The 15,565-nt window shown below is 41.5% G+C and overlaps 2 protein-coding genes across 2 annotated transcripts; both read right to left on the bottom strand.

The window, feature by feature from the left end:
• Nucleotides 1-611: 611 nt before the first annotated feature.
• LOC139656825 (piggyBac transposable element-derived protein 4-like) lies at nt 612-7,602 on the bottom strand. The gene is made up of 3 exons (XM_071534450.1): nt 7,466-7,602; nt 2,113-3,462; nt 612-1,124 (listed from the first exon to the last, which is right to left on the bottom strand). The coding sequence occupies exons 1-3, from the start codon at nt 7,600-7,602 to the stop codon at nt 620-622; spliced, it is 1,992 nt and encodes a 663-aa protein (XP_071390551.1). The 3' UTR covers nt 612-619.
• Nucleotides 7,603-9,412: 1,810 nt separating this feature from the next.
• Nucleotides 9,413-14,186, bottom strand: LOC139656827 (piggyBac transposable element-derived protein 4-like). The gene is made up of 3 exons (XM_071534452.1): nt 13,934-14,186; nt 11,925-13,220; nt 9,413-10,844 (listed from the first exon to the last, which is right to left on the bottom strand). The coding sequence occupies exons 1-3, from the start codon at nt 14,071-14,073 to the stop codon at nt 10,409-10,411; spliced, it is 1,872 nt and encodes a 623-aa protein (XP_071390553.1). The 5' UTR covers nt 14,074-14,186; the 3' UTR covers nt 9,413-10,408.
• Between the last annotated feature and the right edge of the window lie 1,379 nt (nt 14,187-15,565).

Genomic DNA, 15,565 nt, shown 5'->3' with positions numbered 1-15,565 from the left:
CTGCCACCCAGTGGTTTCATCATGCATTCTCATGAATACGCAAGCATGAGCAGGAGGCAGGGTCTCTCCATTATGTTGTATTAACTTCTGAATAATGTTACAATTTATAAAATGGTCTCCCCGTTTAATTACTGCCTTTTCTTTATGTGTAAATGTACGACCAAGTCTGCGAAAATCAGTAAACAAGGACACAATTTTCCCCTCAACAAATACTGCAGAGGTGCCCATGGGCAAGGCACTTAAGCCTTGTTGCTCCAGTGGAGCTGCTCAGTTGTCAATAGTAGTCAATTGTACTGGGCAGCCCCCAGTGTAATTAATGTGTCTTTACACATCAGACATCTAGGATGATTCAAAGGGTCTCCTAATCTCTATATGTCCTAACGAAACTGCAAAAAAACTTGAATAAACACCCACAGAACAAAGTCAAACCAAATAATTAGACGGTAGATGCTTGCCTCTTTATTTCTCTTTTTTTTAATTGAAGGACTGCACTAAGTAAAAAAAAGAAAAGTGATATACAGTATAGCAGCATGTAAAAATAGCACCAATTACAAATGGCACAAAAAGTAAAACAGACGTATAAGTAAAGTAAAAAATGAGTGATTCACGGTTTAAAATCCTAACTACATACATAAAACCATGCATAAATCGCAGTAGTGGTGTTAAAGCCAGTAGTGGTGTTCACTGTCCTACAGACCGTTTTGGTCATGCCACTCATTGAAACAGTCCCTCTTTGCCACAAAGCACAGTGGTGCATCACAGGACACACATATGACTGGAGTCTTCTGGTGGCAGAGCCTGCACTTCCGTCTACCAATCGTACTGTCGTTTGCGGTGTACTTAGGTCTGTGGGAGGCACCAGGCGGAGGAGGGGGGGCGGGTCCAGGGTAGCGGTGGATTCAGACCCGATGTCGGCGAGCGCCAAGATCAGAGTCTCCCGAAACGCTTTCTGGGTGAAGGGCCTTGTACCTTTGGTCCTGGCCAAGTCCCGGTGGAGGATGAAAGCGTTAACGACTGCAATGTCCACAAAATGGTAGAAAAAAGTCTTGTACCATTTCCTGGTTCTGTGGAGCACGTTGTAGTATTTAATCAGTGCATCTGACAGGTCTACTCCCCCCATGTTCCTGGATGGAGAGAGAGACAACAGAGTTTTACTAGTTATCACAAAATTTCACAAAGCAAATGTTTCTGCATGTTTGCCCCAAGGGTGACCTTGCAGCCTAACCCTGCTTTTGTCCCCCAGGTAATCAAATCATGCTCACCTGTGGATCTTGTTGCTTTCCAACCTCCGCCATTCTGCTTAAATGCGCGCTTTGCGTGTATGCTTGGACAGAACTGGTGGTTTTAGGAAAGGGGACCAGTTGTTTGTGTCCTAAGCCCTACATGGGTAAGCCCATTATAAAACAAAGGCTTTCCCACTGGATAGTGAGGGCTATTGCACTGGCCTACCTAAGCATGGGTCTTCAAGCCCCAGCTGGTTTACGCTCGCATTCCACCAGGGGTTTGGCAACTTCCTGGGCCCTATTCAGGATATCTGCGCTGCAGCTAGGTGGTCCTTGCCTCTCACGTTTGTGAGGTTTTATAGGTTGGATGTCACTGCCCTGAGTCTTGCTCATGTGGTGGAGTAGTAGGGCTTTGGTCCAATATCTGGGTGTTTGGCAGTCAGTCTTGGAGATAAGCTTGTCTGGCAATACAGGAGACTCCGTATCCCATAGTAAGACATCAAAATGAATGCTAGGAAAGAGTACTTTGTGTAGCATGAGTGAGATGTCTCTCATCGGACCGCCCTTCTTGCTACTGAGGCGAAGCAAGAAGAGGTGTGCTATTTTGACTGAGTGACGCAGCGTCAGTCCTATATAAAGAGAGGAGGGTCCTGACACAGACGTCACAACTGCTAGCCACTCAGGCCTGGCGTAATGGAATAAATGCTTCTGAGAATACGCAAGAGAGCGTATCCCTTAGTGAGATATCTCACTCATGCTACTCAGAAAACCGAGGTTATGCAAGTAACCTAAAGTTTTACTTACCAATCTTGTAATTTTTTCAGTATACAACAGGGTTAAAAGCAGTGGCAGGAATGCATAAGAACATGAATGAATAACTACCACTTACTTATTGTAATCCTTGACAACTGCCGGAATGGGGACATCCGTGTATTTCCACCGCTTGTCATCTCCCTTCATCCTCCTCTGGACGGTGTCTCCCTTATAGGCTTTGTGAAAGGTGGTGCACATCATCACTTCTCGGGCGTCCTTCCACTTCACAAACAGCAGTTCGTTGTCCCGGAGCCAACGCAGGCTGCCCCTGGGAGCCTTCCTGGGAAAGTCATTGGTCAAAGCCCTGGGAACACCGGCCCTGTTATGTCGGACGGTGCCGCAAGCCCACACCTTCTTCTGGAGGAGGTCCTTGAAAAGCATGGGGCTGGTATAAAAGTTATCTACGAAAAGTTTGTAGCCTGTCCCCAGCACCTTTTCATCTATAAGTGCCATTACTGACTCGTAACTTAGCCCCTTTCCGTTCTCTACAGGGGACTTGCCTTCGTACACGAAGAAGTTCCAGGTGTAGCCACAACGGGAATCTGCCAGGACAAAGAGTTTATATCCCCATTTTGTTGGTTTGTTTTTCATGTGTTGCTTGAGACCACATCGTGCCTTTGACGCCACCATTCTCTCATCAACTGCAATGTTCTGTGCCGGATGAAATTGGGCCTTGCAGGCCTCAACAATTTGCAGGTAGAGTGGTTTGATTTTGCAGAGGCGATCAAAGTCTGCTGTTCCCCTCTTCCCTTCATTCTCTGTGTCCACGTCTGGATCGCTCAAATGGAGAGTGTGGGAGATGGCCATAAATCTCCTGCATGACATGACAGAGGTAGGTAATGGCAGACTGTAGAGAGGGGACCTTTTCCAGAAGTCTGTCACGGCACAGACCTTGGTTATACCCATGTAAATCACGAGCGCCAGGTAGGAGTACATGTCTTGCATTGATATGTCATGCCATGGCCTGGGATTTCCCTCCATGCTCTTGGCACCGTAGGCATTTGTGTTCTTTATAATTGTTTTCAGCACTGAGGTTGAGAAGAAAAGCTGGAACAACTCAAGTGGAGTGTAGGAGGAAGTGGCGGACAGTTGCGGTCCGGGCGTTCTGCTGGGCCTGAAGATCGGTTGTGGCGGCTCGATGTCCACCTCACTCTCATCGTGCCATCTCTCCTCTGAGGAGGCGGTGGCGGGAGTGCGTGTGGATTTGCTCCCCCTATCTTTCCCAACAGGTCTTGCAGATTTTGTAGAAGGGGGGGTTTTAGGGATCTTGGTAGCAGGCGGGCGGGAGGAGAATTTGGAGGTGGAGGAGTTTTTAGCGGGGGAGCCATTGTCAAAAAAAGAAAGGGATCGTTTCCTCTTCACTGCGGTGGCTTCTGGCACCCAGTCCTCATCAGATATCCCACAGTCTGAAGGCTCTGATGAAGAGCTATTGTACGGCACATGCAAAATGAAAAACAAAATTACATTAACCACCTAGCATACTAATCCAGGTCCACTGACTTGAATGTGAATGAAACGACCGCTCCCCCCTTTCTCTGGTGTCTACATCCAGTAAACACTTTTGTCAGCCCAAGCACAGCCTTGTGCAGTCTTACTGCCTACTAGTGATGCGCGGGTCAGGTTTATTTCCGAAACCGGTCCACAACCCGAAAAAAAAATTCAGGAAGCCAGGTAATTTTCCAAAGACTTGTGTAACTAAGGCTATACTTAATGCTGCACTGTGCAGCGTGCACAGAATATAATGTATGGATGGCGGGATAAACCAGCTGGAGATTGGAGAAGTTTATTCCGTTAATTAAATTTAAAACCCATTCAAATTTAGTCTAGAATTACTTTGTGTGTACTGTGTGTGTAGCCCATTTGACCCGCACCCACCCGACCCATTCTCATTATCATCATCATTCGACCCTAACCTGCCCCACCCGCGGATAAACCCGTGGGACCCCCAGGTTTCGGATTGACTCGCACATCACTACTGCTTACTGTTTACTGTTCTGCAAAAAGTAGCATTCACTCAAAGGAAAACACCCATTCTTGAGAATTGGGACAAATCATGTCCTACCAAAAAAACCTTAAAATTATTACTTATCAACAAACTGATTCAAATTTTTTGTGGTGAAAATTTATTATTTATATATTTATGCGGTTTATATGCATGAAATAAATATCATTTATTTCATTTTGTGGACTACTTTAATTTTTTTTTTACTTCTATAGGCCTACCTGCCGAGTGCCAGACAACACCCTTGTCCCAGACAAAAATTCACAATTTCAAACAATTAAAAAACTTGTTAAAAACCCTCAAAACATAAAACTAACAATACCTACTGATAACATAGGTGTGAAAATGTAATTACATTTTTATGAAATGTTGGCCTTTTAAAATTGTGTCCCAGTTTGTTGTCAACAATGTCAGATTTCAACAAAAATGTAATCAGGCATAAAAAGGATTAACTAGGCTATATCCTAAGGACTCTTGTGTCACTTCATGGTTTCACAGAAAGCAGCAAGGCTACTCATGCACTGGAGGGTTTTCTATTTTTTGGTAAATTAATAAAATAATATTGTTATCAGGATTGCCTCAAACACAGGTCAACATCGCCAGGTCCATCGCCCTTCTAAATCGAAAAAAAATAAGAATTATGGTTTAAAAATGTGTATTTTCAGAAAAAAATTAAATGGCTACTACTATGCTGTGAAATCAAAAATATAACATTTTGTCAACCCCGTAAGACATCAACTCCATCAGATATTTAATCTTATGGAGTTGACATCTATGCTGATGGAGGTGACTTATCTCTCAATTCTCTTAAATAATAATTGAATCATGTTATTGAAATTAGCAATTTATTTTCAATTAAGTTATTTAAATAGTATTACAACATTAATTAATTGTTTTAATGGATGCATATAAACGACCAAGAAAGTTATTTACCTCTAAATATGTTTCAGGTACAAATGGCTAACACAGCCTGACATTAGAAGATGGCCAGAAACAGAGTAATAATATTGAGATATTCAGTTTTCCACAGTATCGAATATCGCCCCATATTTTTGCTGGACTGACTCCCAAAATGTTGCTGAATACTATGAGGAGTAGGGCTGAACAATTAATCGAAATTCTATCGAAATCGCAATATGGCCTACCGCAATTTTCAAATCGCACGAGGCGCAATATTTGTTAAAGGCAAAATGTGTCAAAATACCATTTTAAAGTAAATATTGTCGTGCTGCAGAGATGTCCTGGCCTAAACATCATATTCTACAGACTTAAGAAAACATCTTTGTTTGGTACAGATCCCCGCAAAAATCACACCATAAACATTATAATACTTTTTTCAATGAAAATGAGAATGATGTAAAAATTATCATTCCCTCTAATATCGCAAATCATATCGCAATTGCAATATCAGTCAAAATAATCGCAATTAAATATTTTTTCAAAATCGTTCAGCCCTAATGAGGAGTCAGTCAGGGAGTTACATGCTAATGCGTGTAAGTCCCTTTGTGTAGGCCATCGAGATAGACTAACTAATCTACATCTACCCTGGAGCTGTTGTTTATTTATTTGGAAATAGTTAGCCAACTGCAGACGAGAGCCAAGCTATTGTCAATTCATTTAGTTTACTGTGTGGTGTGTCCTTGCTTGTATGCACGGATGTATTTAGCCCCAACAGACGCTAGTTGCCGTTGATTTGTTATGTGCCACTAGCGTCCCAAAAGATTTCCTATACAAAACGATCTACCAAGATCTTAATTTTTGTGTGCGGCTTCCAAACGGCTGCTGTGGCCCAAACCTTCACCCTTCCTCCTAGGTCTTAGTATCATGCAGACGTTACCATCCAAGTTCCAATAAAACAAATCATTTTGTTTTCCCAAAAGGCAGCTTTTGGGAGCTGGGAGCTAAAGCTAATGCTAGCTCGCTGATGACGTTGATTCTTGTTGCTGCACATAGTTCTCGCGGCCCTTCTGAATGAAACTCCCACGGCAATATACCAAAACCTGAGAGAGGAGTGCGCACGATGCTTTGCGGGTTAAAAGGAGAATTCTGAATTAAAGTAAAGTTTATATTTTACTCTTTTCTTAACCCGCAAAGTATCGCGCGCACTCCTGCATTTGTGGTCCGTTAAACTAGGCTTGCCTAGTCATGGGTTTTTTTCATTATTAAGTATTAGTATAAAGTAAAATGTATAATGGAAAAGAAGCAGGTTCATGAAAAAGAAAAAAGAAGAGGAGATTCATGTCTTACAGTGTGCTTCCAGGACAGTCACTAGGGAAACACTAGTTAGTAGTTTTGAAACAGGGCAGGTTTCCAATAGCATGCATATCATTTCTTTGACTTTTGTTTCATGTTTACGTGTATTATTTTGTGTTTACGTGTACTACTGTCAACTCCGTCAGTTAAAAGTCACCTCCTTCAAATGGATATTTTCTGTTCCATTCATGAAATTAATCACTGGGAGGTGGGCCCTTTACATGGTTTAATAGCCAAGACTTTGATCTTTCAAAACATACTTTCCCTGCATAATTGAAGAGTAACCCCCCCCCAAAAAAAAGAGGTTTTGTCCCAATTCTCAAAAATGGATGAACCTTTATGAAAAAAGAAAGAAAGAAAATCAAGAAAACCTAATTCCTAACCTAAGCCCTCAAAACAATCTACAAAGAGGTTTCACATGGCTCTATGCTCGCTTTTTCTTGTGTGTGTGTGGCACTTATGCCACATTAATGCATCACTATAACATTAAACAAACATACACACAACCACTTACTTCAATCACACACGTACTGTATGTTTTCCTATCCCGATCTGTTGCTCTGTCCCCAGACTTTATTTAAATTGTAGCCTTATCTCGGCTGAGGACCAAGGGTGACCTGGCCTTTTCTGTTATTTTAATTATTTTATAATGTTTTATTTTACTTATTATACTCCATGTAGCTCTTTTGCTCCTATATTTCCTTCCCAATGTTGTATAACCTTTAAACTGTTTTAAAATTGTTTTTACTATCGTTGTCCACCATTTATATTTTGTCTTGTGAAGCACTTTGTAACTTTGTTTTGAAAGGTGCTATATAAATAAAGTTTATTATTATTATTATTACTACACTTGCTTCCACTTACAGACTTAAAAACAATGGACTGGGTTAACTGGGTTACTTGGGAACACACTCCAACAATAACTGAACCAACTTGATGCCCTGTTAGGAAAAGCATGAAATGTGGGCGTGTGGATTAATTAATTGCTAAAAAAATAATAACATAAATGTAAACATAATCACAGCACAGGTTGCACAGGTGCGTACATATTGCATGTTGACTTGTAACGATTTACAAATCGGCTTAATGAACATAATGTTTACACTTAGCTAACCTTAGCCTAGGTCTCGGTTTTACTCTGTGCAGCCGAGACAGCCTGTATTTGGAAACTCACCAATCCGCATCCAAAACGGGGTCCATGCCGTCCATAAACATGTCCTCTGCTGCTGAATCAACGCTCCCAGACTCGCTGCTGTCGTCCTCTGAAACTTCGTCGTCGCTGACTAGTTTCTTTTCCTCCGGGGCCTCCATCACGGCGAAGGTACTGTACGCGTTGCAAAGTGAGAAAATTCAACGTAAAACAAAAGGAAAAGTAACAAAAAGTTCCGTTTCACCTGGGCAGGAACGTCGGTGCCTTCCAAACCGTTTCGCGCGCCCAGTCCAAATAGCGCTTGGGCTGCTGGGATGGCTTGTTTTGCGCATGAGCAGCAAAACGCCCATTCTCCTTTTCCTTTTCTTCTTCTTTTCCGTTTCACGGTGGTTGGCATCCCATTCTCAGGTGCATTACCGCCACCCACTATGCTGACGTGACCAGAGAGTTTTCCCCCCCCTTTATTTATCATGGATTCACGTCACATAATAATGTCACAGGGAAACAAGTCTGTCAAAAATACATCAAAGACTGTATAAAGAGAAAAACATAAAATAAAATAAAATAAGATATAAAAAAGATAGAAATAAGGTATAGATAAAAGAGCAGGGGTTGCAGAAAATAAATTAAATAAGTATGTTTAAGGTATTATAAATAGCCAGAGTCTTAATGGATTTCTGGTTTTTAACACCCTGTAAAGTTTCAAAATAATGTTTCATTTAAATTTTAAATTGTATATGTGTTTTTTTCCTTGACCATGTACATTTGTGAATGTAAAATTTCTAAGTATGTTTTCTACCCGCTCCCTGTAAAAATAACAGAAAAATCTGCACCTTATTCCAAACTGAATGTGTTTCTGTCCCATATGTAATTGCAACCTGGAATAAGCTTGTTCAGCACATATGTTGGGAAAAGATATGGTCTCTTCCTAATAGATATCTACTGGTTGACAAAGTCGAAGACATTTCTTTCATTCATCGCTGTTATCCTGTCAAGGCGTTTTTGTTGAGATTCAAGAAGGATATTGATGGAACCTGCACCCAGAGACTGTCTTCCATTTGTTGTGGACTTGTGAACACACTCGGAGTCTGTGGCAAGGCATCAGTCATTTTATGCTGGACTCTTTCTATTATGGTTTTGTACTTGGCTTGAAGGATGTATTGTTTGGATTTACAAATTATAGGAAAGAATTAGAAAATTAATATTTTGTGTGTAATCTTATCATATTGCTGGTCAAGTTATATATCCATAAATGCAAGGTCTTAAAAAACGAAACCCCTTTTACATTAACCCCTTAGAACATTATCTACCTCATGCAATAAAAAAGCTGTGAAAACTTTAAATTTGTTCTCCAAATTTAACATCTTCATGTAATGTTTACTGCACAATTTTCTTTTTGTATTTGTTTGTGTCAAGTTTTGTTTGTTACTTTTTGTTACTGTACTGTTACTGCATTTATGCTTTTGGGTATTTCCATATATCTGATACTGATACTGAAAAAAAGAAGCAAAAAACAACTTCCTCAACTGCATGTAGCTGCTTAATACACCAACGCAGGAAGTCCAATCACCTGGTTGGTGGCTCTGTTGTTAAGACATTAGAATTTCTTTGCTCTGGGTGCTGCCTCTCAAAAGAGAAGTAAGACCTCCAAGAGAATCAGCATGACTTTGTGTTCATCCTGCACTGTAAAACCTGGCAGGGATCAGTTTCCTTTGACCACACCGACATAAACTATGAATACGGGAAACTGGAGTAGTTCAGAAAGGTGTGGCATTGTCTTCCTGAATAGGCCAAGTGTTTATTCTTTGCGTGAAAAGGATTGAGATTGCAGAGCTTCCTGGTGGCTCAGTTGGCTAAAGGTACGTACTACATAAAAGCAGCTCCCTGGGTTCAAATCCGACCTGCTGTCCAACAAGTAGAAATATCCATCCAAATATTTTTCAGAAAGGGAAAGCAAGATTCAGACTGTAATGGAACCTTTATTTAGATCAAATTTTGTTGCAACTCCATTCATTCTCCCAATGGAAGGCAATGGCTTTATACAGTGATGATGCTGCCACCTAGTGGTTTTGTTATGCTGAGGGAAAATAAAGGCAGACAAGCACCCTGTGAGTTACTCAGGCATATACAGTATACAGTACGTATCTGACTTCTGTGTTTTTGTATAGACAGAATGTTTGACCAAACACACTTAGTGTGGAAAACAGTCTAGTTAACAACAGGAAAGAATGTTTTTAGAGTCCTATGCCCTATTTATAGTTCTGTGCCATTTTTCAGCTCCACTCTGCTGCACTATCACATCATACCTTTACACACATTGACAGTTTCCTCGCCAGTCCAGGATTTGAACCGGCAACCTTCCCATCACAAGCCCACTTCTTTAAAATGAAAGCCACCGCCAGGTAAAATTTAACAAACAATATAAGCTATGGACTTAACTGAAATGCAAAAAAAAGGAGTAGCCTACTCCTAATTACTGGGGTCATTTTTTGCCCCTTAATTTTAACGTTCAGGTGCATTTTACAGATTTTCACGGGAATTTTTACCCTGAGCCTGTTCATTTGGACCCTGAATACCACCAAAAATTTGCATTTTGCATACCTTTTTTTCTAAGGTTATGTCTAGGTGGCTTTCCAAAAAGGCAACTTTGTAACCAAATTATGGCCCACAAGATATCTAAATGATTTTAAGTTACTGAACAACATACCAAAACATTTTGAGGACCATACAACCTTTTTCTGTCATTCAAAACACTGGTGACCTTAATTTTCTTTACACATCAGTTATCAAAGTTGATCCAAAGGGTCTCATGATCTCTCCATATGTCCTACTTCCATTTGAAACAGCAAACAAACTTGAATAAACACCCAAAGAACAGAGTCAAACCAAAGTAAAGTAACAAAAAAAGTGATTCCGTTTAAAAACACATGAAACCATGTATAAATCGCAGTAGTGGTGTTCACCGTCCTACAGACCGTTTTGGTCATGCCACTCATTGAAACAGTTCCGGTTTGGCAGAAGGCACAGTGGTGCATCACAGGACACACATATCAGGGCAGTCTTCTGGTGGCAGAGCCTGCACTTCCGTCTACCGATCGTACTGTCGTCTGCGGTGAACTTAGGCCTGTGGGACACGCCAGGCGGAGGAGGGGAGGCGGGTCCGGGGGTAGCGTTGGATTCAGACCCCATGTGGGCGAGCTCCAAGACCAGAGTCTCCCGAAACGCTTTCTGGGTGAAGGGCCTCGTACCGTTGGCTCTGGCCAGCTCCCGGTGGAGGACGTAAGTGTTACCGACTGCAATGCCCACAAAATGGTAGAAAAGAGTCTTGTACCATTTCTTGGTTTTGAGGAGCACGTGGTCGTATCCAATCACCGTGTCTGACAGGTCCACTCCCTCCAAGTTCCTGGATGGACAGAAAGACGATAGAGTTTTATTAGTCATCACAAAATTTCACAAAGCAAATGTTTCTGACAGTAAATGCTGTGAAACCACAGATAAAGACTCAGTTTCAAAAGTGGCTCTAAGAATAGCTGGGGAGTTTTGTGTGTATATGTAAAATTATTTAGGAAATTTCTACAATGTATTAAGTGCTTTAGAGCCAAACAGTAAAAGGAGCAGGGAAAAGAATAACCAAAATAATCTAAAACCAGTTACAAAACTAAGAACAATGTAGATGAGTAAATGCCAGTCCCCAATAAAAGGCCAGGAAAAAAAAAGGCAGATTTACCACTAAGGAGTCTAAATATTTATTATTAGTAGTAATCTCCTCGACAGGGTGGGTGATCTCTGCCATGATGCCTAGCAAGTTTGTGTGTACTAAAAACAAACTAGCAGCCTAGAAGAGAATTAAGAATGACAGTCTATGGAGCCGAGGCATGGGGAGCCAGTGATGCATTAAATTCAAGAATGTCCAAATCATAACAAATTTAAACCCTACCGTGGTTCGAATATTACAATTTGTTCTGACTGCCTTACTGTGGACCTGCCAAAATTTATAATATCCTGTCTTTAATAAGGCATAGTGCGCTCTCTTGTTGAGGTAAATAAAGAACGTGGTCATTATTATAAGTTTTTCAGTATACAATAGGGCTGAACAATTAATTTTATCGAAATCGCAATATGGTCAGGAGGCGCAATATTTGTTAAAGGCGAAATGTGTGTAATAATACCATTTTAAATTAAATATTTTTGTGCTGCAGATGACATGTCCTGGCCTACACATCATATTCTACAGTCTTGAGAAAACATCTTTGTTTGGTACAGATCCCCACAAAAAATCACACCATAGTCATTTCAATGAAAATGAGAATTATGATGTAAAAATTATCATTCCCTATAATATCACAAATCATATCGCAATTGCAATATCAATAAAAATAATCGCAATTAGATATTTTTTCAAAATCGTTCAGCCCTGGTATACAACAGGGTCAAAAGCAGTGGCAGAAATGCATAAAAACATGAATGAATAAATACCACTTACGTATTGTAATCCGTGACTACTGCCGGAATGGGGACATCCTTGTACTTAGGCTGTCCGTCATCTCCCTTCACCCTCTTCTGGACGGTGTCTCCCTTATAGGCTTTGTGAAAGGTGGTGCACATCATCACTTCTCGGGCGTCCTTCCACTTCACAAACAGCAGTTCGTTGTCCCGGAGCCAACGCAGGCTGCCCCTGGGAGCCTTCCTGGGAAAGTCATTGGTCAAAGCCCTGGGGACACCGGCCCTGTTAGGTTGGACGGTGCCGCAAGCCCACACCTTCTTCTGGAGGAGGTCCTTGAAAAGCATGGGGCTGGTATAAAACTCATCCATGAACAGTTTGTAGCCTGTCCCCAGCACCTTTTCATCTATAAGTGCCATTACTGACTCGTAACTTAGCCCCTTTCCGTTCTCTACAGGGGACTTGCCGTCGTACACGAAGAAGTTCCAGGTGTAGCCACAACGGGAATCTGCCAGGACAAAGAGTTTATATCCACAAGTTAGATTTTCTTCCATGTGTTGCTGCAGGCCAATCCATGCCTTTGATGCCACCACTCTCTCATCAACTGCGATGTTCTGTGCCGGATGAAATTGGGCCTTGCAGGCTTCAACGAGTTGCAGGTACAGTGGTTTGATTTTGCAGAGGCGGTCAAAGTCTGCCGTTCCCCTCTTCCCTTCATTCTCCGCGTCCACGTCTGGATCGCTCAGATGCAGAGCGTGGGAGATGGCCAGAAATTTCCTGCGTGACATGACAGATCTAGGAAATGGCAGACTGTAGAAAGGGGACCAGTAGTCCGTCAAGTCACTGAACTTGGTTATACCCATGTAAATCACGAGCGCCAGGTAGAAATACATCTCTTGCATTGATATGTCATGCCATGGCCTGGCATTTCCCTCCATGCTCTTGGCACCGTAGGCATTCGTGTTCTTTACAATCGTTGTCATCACCGAGGTTGAGAAGAAGAGCTGGAACAACTCGAGCAGAGTGGAGGAGGAAGTGGCGGACAGTTGCGGTCCGGGCGTTCTGCTGGGCCTGAAGGTCGGTTGTGGCGGCTCGATGTCCGCCTCATTCTCATCGTGCCATCTCTCCTCTGAGGAGGCGGCGGCGGATTGTGGAGTGTGTGGGGATTTGCTCCCAATTTCTTGCTCAACAGGTCTTGGAGATTCAGTAGAAGGGGGGGTTTCAGGGACCTTGGTAGTAGGGGAGGGGGGGGAAAGGGATTGTTTGCTTTTCTCTGCAGTGGCTTCTGGCTCCCAGTCCTCATCAGATATCTCACCGTCTGAAGGCTCTGATGGACAGCTATTGCATGGCACATGCAAAAGGGTAGAAACAAAATTGCATTAGCCAACTACTCCTGGTTTACACAGTTCCAAATGGCCTGGCACCACAGTATATATCAGACATGCTTACTATTTGTGAGCATAGCAGACCTCGTATGTCTATCTCTGCTATAGGAGATATTTTGACACACCACTTCTGGACCTATTGTTAGCAGCAAGAGACTAGCAATGGGAGCTTGCTGTTTTATCTACACATAGGTTTCACATGGGTGTATGCTTGCTTTTTTGGGGGGTAGGGACACTTTTGCCAGCAGGCTATTGTAATGACACAAACAACCACACATGTAGGCGACTGTATGTTTTCATATCCCGATCTGTTGTTCTATTCCCAGTCTCTTTAAAAAAAAAAAAGAAAAAAAAAAAAAAGAAAGTAAACTTGCTTCCACTTGCAGATTTAAAACCAATGCACTGGGTTACTTGGGAACACACTCCAACAATAACTGAACCAACCCGATGCCTTGTTATGAAATGCACGCGCTGAACCAGTGAATTAAATAAGAATTCAGGAACACGATCAAAGCATTTTCTTTTCATGCTCAGGTTGCCGCCCACACACAGCGTACAGCCTGCACGTTCACTTGTAACAACTCACATGAGCACAATGTTTACACTTAGCAAGTAGCCTAGGCCTTGGTTTTATGCAGCTAAGACAAGATGTATTTGGATACTCACCGATCCAAAACGGGGTCCATGCCGTCGATAAACATGTCCTCCTCTTCTGAATCAAAGCTAGCTCCCTCTGACTCCGTCTCGTCCTCCGAAATTTCGGGGTCCTCATCGCTATCCCGTTTCTTCTCCTCCAGGACCTCCATCACGGCGAAGTGAAGGGAACCTTTTCAAAAGACACGCGTTGCAAAATTAAACCGAACCGTAAAACCAACAGGAAAACTTTCGCAAAGTTCTGTTTTACCTGCGCAGGTACGTCGGCGTGTGCCTGGCTGTTTATAACAATTAGCCTATGCTGCAGCTGGGATGGCTTCTTCTGCGCATGAGCAGCAAAGCACGCCCCTCCTTTTTCTTCTTCTTTTCGGTTTTGCAGCAGTTGGCATCCCACGTCAGGTGCACTATCGCCATGTAGACTTCTTCTTCTTCTTCTTCTTCTTCTTCTTCTTCTTCTTCTTCTTCTTCTTCTTTCTGTGGATCGGGATTCATATTTCTTCATCTTTTATTTCTTCAGCAAACTGAAATCCTGTTAATCAACCCTGAAGTAGGCTATCTCTCAAATCATATTTTAATCGTTTTCCTCTTACACTTAATTGAAATAAAATTGTATTATATTTGGGGGCCAATTATCAACATGATCTACAGTCTCATCTTGATGACAATAATCGTCTCCCACTATTAGCCGACGTTTATTCATTAAAAACAATATAGCTTACTATTCAGTAGGCTACATTATTTCTCATAAGTTTCTTATGAGTATCACTGTTTTTTGAATTCTGTAAAACTCCTGTCTTTTCTTCATTTCATTCTTAAACTCTTCAATTCTGTCCTACGTTCATGTTTACTAAAGCCCTCTTAGTTGCTTCTTCAGCATAGTTTGCTAATTCACTTCATTTTGCTCCCACATGTGCTGCTATCCATAAAAAATATTTAGCACATAGACTGTTAAGAGAGAGAGAGAGAGAGAGAGAGAGAGAGAGAGAGATTCAGCCCCAATCTTTTGAATTCTAAACAGAGTTTGATCAATTTCACGCACGTCTTCTTCTTGTCTTTTATGGAAGCTTAGCAGCCTATATGCCGTTGGAATCGCAATTTAATTGGCTGTAGGCTTCTGTAGTTTTCATTATAATCGACTACCATTGGCTTGTAGACATATTATAGTGATAACATAGGATATAAAAATAAATAAGATCTCTATAAATCTCTAATCTCTATAAGATCCATAAGATCTCTATAAATTCACTATTGAGCACCACAGATGCTTTGAAGTCCCTATAGGAATATCATAGTGATACCATAGGAGATAAAAACACCATTAGGGCACTATAAACTCACTATTTACTGAGTCCCGAAAGGAATATTATGGGAACATTATAGTGATACCATATGAGATCCAACAAAATATCATAAGGTCCCTATTGGAATATAATTATAGTGATACCAGGAGATAAAAACATAAGTAGGGCACTTTAAACTCACTATTGAGTCCCTAAAGGAACATTATGGGAATAGTATAGTTATAGGCCAACCATATGAGATCAAACAAGATACCACTGTCACTAAATAAACTCACTTTTAAATAGGCTACCACAGACTCACTTTATGTCTCTATAGGAATAATATATTATAGGAATATTATAG

Source organism: Centroberyx affinis, unplaced genomic scaffold, assembly GCF_046629955.1.
Source record: "Centroberyx affinis isolate AG114_WGS23_722 - 3 ecotype Tasmania unplaced genomic scaffold, CSIRO-AGI_Caff_v1 ptg002548l_1, whole genome shotgun sequence".
Taxonomy (NCBI): Eukaryota; Metazoa; Chordata; class Actinopteri; order Beryciformes; family Berycidae; genus Centroberyx; species Centroberyx affinis.
This window is presented reverse-complemented; position numbering and strand designations above follow the sequence as displayed.

Coding starts and splice junctions, on each gene's coding strand:
- LOC139656825 (XM_071534450.1), bottom strand. CDS start 7,602: ATGGAGGCCCCGGAGGAAAAGAAACTAGTCAGCGACGACGAAGTTTCA. Junction 3,463..7,465: donor CCCGTTTTGGATGCGGATTG/GTGAGTTTCCAA, acceptor GCCGTACAATAG/CTCTTCATCAGAGCCTTCAG. Junction 1,125..2,112: donor GTTGTCAAGGATTACAATAA/GTAAGTGGTAGT, acceptor CTCTCCATCCAG/GAACATGGGGGGAGTAGACC.
- LOC139656827 (XM_071534452.1), bottom strand. CDS start 14,073: ATGGAGGTCCTGGAGGAGAAGAAACGGGATAGCGATGAGGACCCCGAA. Junction 13,221..13,933: donor ATGGACCCCGTTTTGGATCG/GTGAGTATCCAA, acceptor GCCATGCAATAG/CTGTCCATCAGAGCCTTCAG. Junction 10,845..11,924: donor GTAGTCACGGATTACAATAC/GTAAGTGGTATT, acceptor CTGTCCATCCAG/GAACTTGGAGGGAGTGGACC.